The sequence below is a fragment of the Schistocerca cancellata genome, chromosome 2 (genome assembly GCF_023864275.1).
Source record: "Schistocerca cancellata isolate TAMUIC-IGC-003103 chromosome 2, iqSchCanc2.1, whole genome shotgun sequence".
Classification (NCBI taxonomy): Eukaryota; Metazoa; Arthropoda; class Insecta; order Orthoptera; family Acrididae; genus Schistocerca; species Schistocerca cancellata.
The window spans coordinates 369,701,400-369,711,001 of record NC_064627.1 but is presented as its reverse complement, the minus strand read 5'-3'; the positions used below and the strand labels follow the sequence as shown (position 1 = coordinate 369,711,001).

The 9,602-nt window shown below is 47.4% G+C and overlaps 1 protein-coding gene across 1 annotated transcript in view; it reads right to left on the bottom strand.

Moving 5' to 3' along the window:
- Positions 1–9,602, bottom strand: part of LOC126161764 (ubiquitin-conjugating enzyme E2Q-like protein CG4502) — a 665,340-nt gene that overhangs the window by 106,490 nt on the left and 549,248 nt on the right. The window contains exon 4 of the mRNA XM_049917821.1: positions 8,257–8,511. Within this exon, the coding sequence (XP_049773778.1) occupies positions 8,257–8,501 (245 nt within the window). The 5' untranslated portion in view covers positions 8,502–8,511. The remainder of the gene's footprint in view (positions 1–8,256; positions 8,512–9,602) is intronic.

Genomic DNA, 9,602 nt, shown 5'->3' with positions numbered 1-9,602 from the left:
GGGGGAGAGGGGGAGGAGGGGGTAGAGGGGGGAGAGGGGGGAGAGGGGGTAGAGGGGGGAGAGGGGGTAGAGGGGGTAGAGGGGGTAGAGGGGGGAGAGGGGGGAGAGGGGGGAGAGGGGGGAGAGGGGGGAGAGGTGGAGAGGGGGGAGTGGGGGGGAGGGGGGAGTGGGGGGAGTGGGGGGAGTGGGGGGAGTGGGGGGGTGGGGGGAGTGGGGGGAGTGGGGGGAGAGGGGGAGAGGGAGAGAGGGGGAGAGGGGGAGAGGGGGAGAGGGGGAGAGGGGGATAGGGGCAGAGGGGGAGAAGGGGGAGAGGGGGAGAGGGGGAGAGGGGGAGAGGGGGAGAGGGGGAGAGGGGGAGGGGGAGAGGGGGAGAGGGGGAGAGGGGGAGAGGGGGAGAGGGGGAGAGGGGGAGAGGGGGAGAGGGGGAGAGGGGGAGAGGGGGAGAGGGGGAGAGGGGGAGAGGGGGAGAGGGGGAGAGGGGGAGAGGGGGAGAGGATAGGTTGGTTGGTTGGTTTGGGGAAGGAGACCAGACAGCGTGGTCATCGGTCTCATCGGATTAGGGAAGGATTGGGAAGGAAGTCGGCCGTGCCCTTTCAGAGGAACCATCCCGGCATTTGCCTGGAGTGATTTAGGGAAATCACGGAAAACCTAAATCAGGATGGCCGGACGCGGGATTGAACCGTCGTCCTCCCAAATGCGAGTCCAGTGTCTAACCACTGCGCCACCCCGCTCGGTGGAGGGGGAGAGGGGGAGAGGGGGAGAGGGGGAGAGGGGGAGAGGGGGAGATGGTTAAAATGGCTCTGAGCACTATGGGACTTAACTTCTGAGGTCATCAGTCCCCTAGAACTTAGAACTACTTAAACCTAACTAACCTAAGGACATCACACACATCCATGCCCGAGGCAGGATTCGAACCTGGGACCGTAGCGGTCTCGCGGTTCCAGACTGTAGCGCCTAGAACCGCTCGGCCACCCTGGGCGGCTCAACTAATACACTTTAAGGTGTATTGTGGCGATGTTTTTCAGTAGAACATAGCCCAGAGAGAACTTCTGGACGACTTCATACGGGGGAGAATCACCGGGGAGCACGAAGAAGAACGAAATGCAATAAGTGCAGGCCAGGAGTTTGGTGTTGCTCACAGCGTTGTTTCACGTGTATAGGGAGAGTTCAAAACGGTGGTCGTCCACGCTCAACTATAGCAGCAGATGGCCGCCACGCTGTGCAATAAGCAAGAAAGGAATCATTTGAAATAGCGTGTGCAAGTGCAAGTGCAAGTGCAACTACATTTAACATCAGTGGAAGACACGCATCTCACGCTTCACAGTGGTGCGGCGACTGCATGGTTCCTTTTGCCTACTACCAGTACGTTGTGTTCCGTTGACATCTGCACATCGGCGGCTCTGTTTGCGATGGTGCCAAGAGCGTAGTGATTGAACTAACGACGAGCGATGACGAGCTCCCTCCTAAGATGAAAGCAGGTCCCGTCTAAGTAGCGATTCTAGACGTTCCCTCATATAGCGAGAAGTGGGAACACGTAATCACTCGGGAACATTTACGAACATGATCGTTTTGGAGATCCTGTATTATAGTGTGGGGAGACATAATGTAGACCTCCAAGTATTTGAACACATTACTCTCGTCCGTCAACGTTAGTGGGACATTGTACTGCTTTATCACATATGTTTTTCAAGGGTGCACTGACCGCTGATTTCATTTTTATGGATGACAGTGCGTGTCCCTATTGAACAGCGCAGTTCAAAATGGTTCAAATGGATCTGAGCACTATGGGACTTAACTTCTGAGGTCATCAGTCCCCTAGAACTTAGAACTACTTAAACCTAACCGACCTAAGGACATCACGCACATCCATGCCCGAGGCAGGATTCGAACCTTGGACCGTAGCGGTCGCGCGGTTCCAGACTGTAGCGTCTAGAACCGCTCGGCGAACAGCGCAGTTGGTGGAGCCGTTGGTACGAGATGATATTCGGCTAATGGAATGGCCTGCCTTTTTCCCCGACTTAAATCCAATCAGGCACGTGTGGGTTGCGCTGGAGACAGTTTTGTAGCACGTCCACATGAACCAACGACTACCCAGCTGTTGCCTACTGCGCTTGTGAACGAGTGGAACGCCGTACTACAAGATCTCCTCACCAACCTTGTGGTCAGCGCGGGAGCACGCTACAGAGGGTGCACTGCTGTCCATGGCGATCACAGACCCTACTGACACACGGATGACGGGCCCTCAGATCTCCGTATTATAGAGGCCAGCGGCGGCTGACAGGGAACAGAAATCTCCGTTTTCCTATTCCCACGCGGGCGTCGTTTACGTCTGTTGTACTCTCCGGTGGACAAAGTTTGTACCATTTGCGGGCAAGGCATGGCGTAGTGTAGTGATTCGAGAATTTCTGTGTAAATTATAGAACCACTCAGCCTTCTACCGTCTCGAACACACGAGATTCTGGATATGAGTGTGGGATGGTAGAATCCTGTCTACTGCGCGTCACATGTTTGTGTGTGTACGTTTAAAATCAGTCGCGGGAAGAAAGTAGACGCGGCAGACTAACGGCACCGACAAGTGCCTGTCGGGCAATCCCTATATGTTTTAGTGAGTGTGTAAGGAAGAACCATGGAGTTTATATGAAGCTCTGTGCTTACTGGGTCTTTGACTTTTGTTATTAAAACAAAGACAGTTGAAAAAGAACTCTTGAAAACTCTTGACGTAACCTTGCTATAGGCAAGATTTATTTTCTGATTTATGTTAAGGAAAGTTATGGCATCAAAGCCAACTTTCTTTTAACTGCAATTTAATTTGTTCCTGACGTTCGACTGTACGAGGTACTTATCGGAAGTTATATATTTATGTTGAAAGTGAGAGTTTTATTGTGTATGAGAGTCGAATACATCGTTAACTGACGAAAAGCGAAGTTTGTATGTCTACTTATTTCATAAGTAGAAACGGTCTAAAAATTCCTGTACCTAGCGTTATTCGATGGACAAGATATTAGTGCCGTTTTGTTTAACCACTTGTCCGATCATGATAGCAATGAAATCTGCATGGATACAAGGATGATCTTACGCTCCAGGAGTCATCGCACAAGATAGCGTGTCATTGGCAACGACTTTGTGTGGCGGTGAAATGTTTCATGGTTTATATGCAGATGCCTTATGGGATGCACCAAGGGATACAGAGAATGACAACTGCGATACTACTAATGATAGTGGCAGTGAGTTTCGGCCCTCTACGTCAATTAAACATTGAAAACACTCAAAACAGCTACGTGTGTTGGTGAGTGAGAGTGATGCTAGTACTGATGACGGGGTAGACATTTGTTTACGTGGAACGGATACAAGAAATGGCTATACGAATGACAATCCAGTCACATATTTGGAACCTTTGGAGGTCAGATAGGCTTTACAACTGTTCCCGATAATCCATATTGTACTTCAGAGGTTGTACTCGCTCTTTTGGTGACGAATTATTTGATGTTTTCGTAACACAATCTAATCTACATCGCGGTCAGAATTTACATTAATATATAGCCTCACACAAGACAATAAAGTGGACCGACATTTCAGTTCTTGAAATAAAATGATTTTTAGCGATCATACTTGTGATGGGACAAGTTAGAATGGTCAGTTATCGATACTAATGGAGCACAGACCCTTTGTTTGAAACTCCTAACGTCGGACAGCTGATGAGTCGCAATCGATGGCAACAGATGTGGAACGCACGGCACTTTTCCGACAATTCACGACAGGATGATCCAGCAGACTGACTCTATAACGTCCGACAGATTCTCCAGCATTTTGTGGATCGTTTTCAGACTGTGTATAAACCCATCCAAGAGATATTATTTGACGAGGACACGGTTCCTTGGATTTATGATCTACAATCTGGAATTGTGGTGAAATATGGCCTACTTGTGCTAATGGTATGTGAGGCCACAACAGTTGCATATGAAACATACTGGATGAAGCCACTTTTTCCATATTGGCACAACATTTAGACGTCTGACGTATGTCTATCAGGACAACTATTATAACAGTGTGAAACTGCAGACAATTCGCTTGCACAGAAGCGTGGGGTCTATGGGACAATAAGGGCCAATAGGGGTCTTCGAACTGACTTTTCAGCTGCTGTAAACAATCTCTAGAAAAGGGAAAGCGTGCACTGCCGGAAGGGAGTGTAGTTTTACAAGCTTGGAAGTTCAAGCAAGTGGTGCGAATAGTTAGCACTGTACATCCAGCTACGATGAAGAGTGTAGAAAGCATGAGTGGTGTTGTAAAGAATTCTGACTGTATCCTTCAGTTCGATAAATACTTCAAGGGTGTGGACAGAGCAAACCAATATTTGCCGTACTAATCATTTCTCAGAAAGAGCAAGAAGGTAGTACCCTGGTTGATCAGCTGTGCCCTATTCAATGGCTTCACTGTGTACAGAACGCAGAAACTTGGAAAGAAGATTAATACAAGTCATTCCTGTTGTAGACAGCCTGATACTGCAGCCTGAAGTGAATGCTGAAGGGGATGATGGAGAAGAAGACGAAGACCCTAGAAAAACTCCCACGTCTCGGAAACCTCAACAAGACCATCCTGAAAGACTATCAGGGAATATGAGGAAAGACAACTTGGAGGAAATGGTTGGATCAGGGACCAGAAAATACCCTTCCATGTCCTGCAAAGTTCGTAGTACACATAAGCTGGGAAGGGAACCCGCTACATCTGCTTGTTCTGGAAGGTACCTGTTCACAAGGGAGTGTGCTGCGACAAGTACTACACACTGAAGAACTACTAGAACATGTGGTGAGCACGAATTCCAAGTTTGAACGTAATATGATCAATAGAATAGGATAGTAATTACACTCTCAAATACTGTTTATAATTATATCACAGTTATAGTTTATAAAGGTGGTTATTTTATGCATACATTAAAAATTATTGTTTCTTAATGCACAGAAACGTTTTCTGTTCAAACAACAACATTGCAAAATAAAAAGATGCAAAACTGATGGGATGTAAATTGGTTTACGGGCAGATGCAAAAACACAGCAGCTAGCCGAAAAAATACTGTTGGGTACAAACAACATAGGGTACCGAAAGGAGATTAGAGGACCTGCAAGGCAGCTATGTTGGGCGGGCTGCATGCAAGTCAGGCGGACACAATACACGGCCACTGTGGTAAGCTGGAACAGAACTATCTGGTCCTTAAGGTGTTAATAATCATGCTCCGCCTTTTGTAATGTCCAGGGGCCATCATTAATTGGGATGACTTCAGTGCAGTTACTGTCTTTGAATAAAAGTGTCATTTCTGTTCGTCTCTCTGTGTATGTCTTCCAGTTATCTTCTATACTCTACTGTGGCAGTTCTTTCTTTGTATGGTCGAAGTTTCATCGAACTTTGCTACTTGGCAGTGACACATATGGAAAATGACTTTCGTCCTTAAGTTTTGCGCAGCAGTGTATAAGTAAAGATTATGCTGTAAGGTCTCCATAGCATTTGAATGTTGTCTGTGAAAAGATCCAGCTTTGCAGCTTGTAAGGAGGAGGAACATCTACCAACATGTGTTGGAATTCGACAGCAGCCGGATCGTAGCCTATCAGTTTTGCGCGATGTTGCTGCTCGCGTTGGTCAGGATGCCACGAGCTGATGCAGATAAGGAAACGACGGGCTCGGGGGGTCGTACACAACGCCGTACTCAAAACTGTACAGGGACTCAATGAGCCCACGCAACTAGCGCCAGAGAGGACAGAAACTTTTCCTCTCGGCCGTGCAGGATCTCACAGCCACATCACGTAGCTTGACTCAGGAAACGGGCTTGTTTGCAGTGATACAAACACGCACATGGCCAGGGCGAAGACGCCTGGAATATCACGGACTGTCAGCACGGCAACGATTGTTGAGGGTGCTAGTGACACGGGAGCCGAGAGGGGCACACCGACAGTAGTGCGCCCAAAGACAACAAACAACACGAGAGTGACAACAAATCGCTGTTTCAGACGAGCCCCGGTTCTGCACGCACATCACAATAGTCGCATTCATGTGTAAAGGTTCCGAGGAATACGAACCTTTCCAGAACAAAATTTTCACTCTGAAGCGGAATGTACGCTGACATGAAAATTCATAGGAGATTAAAACTGTGTGCCGGATTGAGACTTGACCTTTGTTTCTCACCGGCAAGTGTTCTACCGGCTGAGTTACCGAACCACGACTCACGATACCTGCTCACAGGTTTACATCTGCCAGCACCTCGTCTCCTAACTTCCAAACTTCACAGGAAAGCTTCTGTGAAATTTGGAAGGTCATGGCTAAGCCATGTCTTCGCAATACCCTTCCTTGCAGGAATGTTAGTTCTGTAAGATTCGTAGGAGAGCTTTTGTGAAGTTCGGAAGGTAGTGATGATACAGCTTATGACATTTCGTTCACGCTGTCGCCGCACCTGCCTCCTTCACTTTTGCCATCCATGCTGGAGACAATGAGACCAGTTTCTGCCGTAAATGAACTCAATATCGATCGAGATCCCCAGCTCTTCTCCGCCAACATGTTTTTTCGTTCTTCGTTCGAAGTCTACGTTTATTGCTAGAAATAACAGGAACGTAAAAACCGAAAATCGGTTATTTCAGAAACCCTTTATGTTGAGCGGTTTCAACAGTCAGGTTAAACTGGAAACGAAAGGAACCACTGTAATCGAAAAACGTTTGCTTCAGCGATAACCGCAATCGTTACTGTATAGGCACAATAAAATAATCTATTTCGTTTACTGAGCTTCTTGGTGTTGCAGTTTCAATGACCACAAGTAGAAATGAGAAATGTAGAGATTGTAACGCCCCAACGAACACCTTAAAGTCAATTAAGAAATAACATGAAGTAGGGAAAGTTCTTTGCCGATGAGCTAACACGAGAGTTTTGTAATAACTACATTGTACACAACTGAGCATATTTGTTAGCGAAAGAGAAAGAAGAAACATCGTATTTCAGCAATGGACGAATATCCATGTGACAAATGTGAAATTGTTATCTCAAAAGTTAAGTCCAAAGTAATGTCATCAGAGATAACTTTTATGCGGAAGAGAGTTGTAAGCGCAACGAAGAGATTCAATGCACCTACAATGCTCTTCCACAGAAGAAGTCGCTTGCTAGAACTCATCCAGTGCAGACGTACGAGAGCAGTTCTGATCTGAATTATTGAGATTGCGAATCGTGATGAGATTGTTTTCGAGTTTAGAAGTGTTTGTTGCGTGACGGGATCACTAAGGGTTAATTGAAATCTAATAACGGAAGTAGTGAACATTGGACTTGACTTTAAATTAGTTGGACCTTAAGGAAAAGTGAACATTCTATGAAAGGATACACGCAATTAGTCTTGAGTAGGACCCAAGTACACGACATCATGAAGATAAAACAATTACGCTAAAGTGTTGAGTTGTGGTAATTGCCAAGAAACTATAACTCAATCGGACTGACTTAACTAAACTATTCCGTGTGCGTGTGGTGCGGGAGTTATAAGTATTTAGTGACAAAATAACAATAAACTGTTCGTTACCAGTTAAATACTCGGCGTGGACTACATCATTAAATAGTTTGATAAATGACTAAATCAACGACTACTCATGAAAGACTATTTCATTGAAGTGCAAATATTCACGTCATTAGTTGAGAAGTGAACTTTAAAATATTTTCGTATTACGACGCAATCGTACAAAGGCTGAATCAAAGAGTATCTCTGGATCTCGCTGCATACCAGCACAACAATTCCATAGCAACGAGACAACAGCGTAAGAAAAAACTGTTAACTGAAATATTTCCTCGCAATCAGTGGTGTGTGCTATGCGAACGAGAGAAGAATTAATAACTACTGCAAATCCGGGCTATTAACAATACAATATTAATAATAAAAAGCATCAATTATATGAGTTCGCATAAGTGGAAACGCCGCGGTCTTGTATTGAGATACAACGACTACGCGAGGAACGCCTTTTCGGAAGTTTTTCGGGTTTTTTCTCCCGTTAATCTACGGGGACTGACGTTAAATCGCATCGTGTCTCTTCTCTGCCGCGAGAGCTGTGGCAGTAGCAGCTCTACGGCGTCGACTACATCAGCACGCGGTTGGAGTCCGGGGGTACGCGCCACAAGATGGAAAAAACATCAACTCATAATGTGGGATGGAGGACTGCACCAAAACAGAGGAAACTGAGGTGTAAAAAAGAAATGAAAAAAAAAAAAAGTTGAGAGAAAGCGCTGCGCTTTGCGCCTCCTGACCTGCTGAGGAGCCGCCTCGCGGCTGCCACGGGAGAGTTGGAGTTGCTGCCGCCACCACCGCTGGCGCCAGCAGCGGCCGCCCCCGCTGCGGAGGAGGAGCTGGAGGCGGCGGCGCCCGCCACGGCCGGGGATCCGCTTCCGGACGCAGCGTCTCCGGCCGCCTCGCCCGCTCCTGACGACGCCAGCTTGGGCCGGAACAGCCGCCGGAACGCGGCCGCCATCTTTTCCTTAGAGCGCGACGACATGGTTGTCAGCCTGCAACACGACGCACAGGACCACTCACTAGGTGGGCTCTGGCAGCCAGCAAGTAAAGAGCTGTTTCGCTGCAAGCGACACATTTGTCCTGTAAAAATTTTTAACAACAGATGGCGCTGCAAGTGATGTGAAAGATATAGAAGACAACGCAGTCTGTGGGTGCGCCATTCTGTACGTCGTCTTTCTGCTGTAAGCGTGTGCTGTTCACAACGTGCAAGTGTGCTGTATACAACATGGTTTATTCCTTAGAACAGAGGATTTTTCTGGTGTTGGAATTCCACCGCCTAGAACACAGTGTTGTTGCAACAAGACGAAGTTTTCAACGGAGGTTTAATGTAACCAAAGGACCGAAAAGCGATACAATAAAGGATCTGTTTGAAAAATTTCAACGGCCTGCGAACGTGACGGATGAACGTGCTGGAAAGGTAGGGCGACCGCGTACGGCAACCACAGAGGGCAACGCGCAGCTAGTGCAGCAGGTGATCCAACAGCGGCCTCGGGTTTCCGTTCGTCGTGTTGCAGCTGCGGTCCAAATGACGCCAACGTCCACGTATCGTCTCATGCGCCAGAGTTTACACCTCTATCCATACAAAATTCAAACGCGGCAACTCCTCAGCGCCGCTACCATTGCTGCACGAGAGACATTCGCTAACGATATAGTGCACAGGATTGATGACAGCGATATGCATGTGGGCAGCATTTGGTTTACTGACGAAGCTTATTTTTACCTGGACGGCTTCGTCAATAAACAGAACTGGCGCATATGGGGAACCGAAAAGCCCCATGTTGCAGTCCCATTGTCCCTGCATCCTCAAAAAGTACTGGTCTGGGCCACCATTTCTTCCAAAGGAATCATTGGCCCATTTTTCAGATCCGAAACGATTACTGCATCTCGCTATCTGGACATTCTTCGTGAATTTGTGGCGGTACAAACTGCCTTAGACGACACTGCGAACACCTCGTGGTTTATGCAAGATGGTGCCCGGCCACATCGCACGGCCGACGTCTTTAATTTCCTGAATGAATATTTCGATGATCGTGTGATTGCTTTGGGCTATCCGAAACATACAGGAGGCGGCGTGGATTGGCCT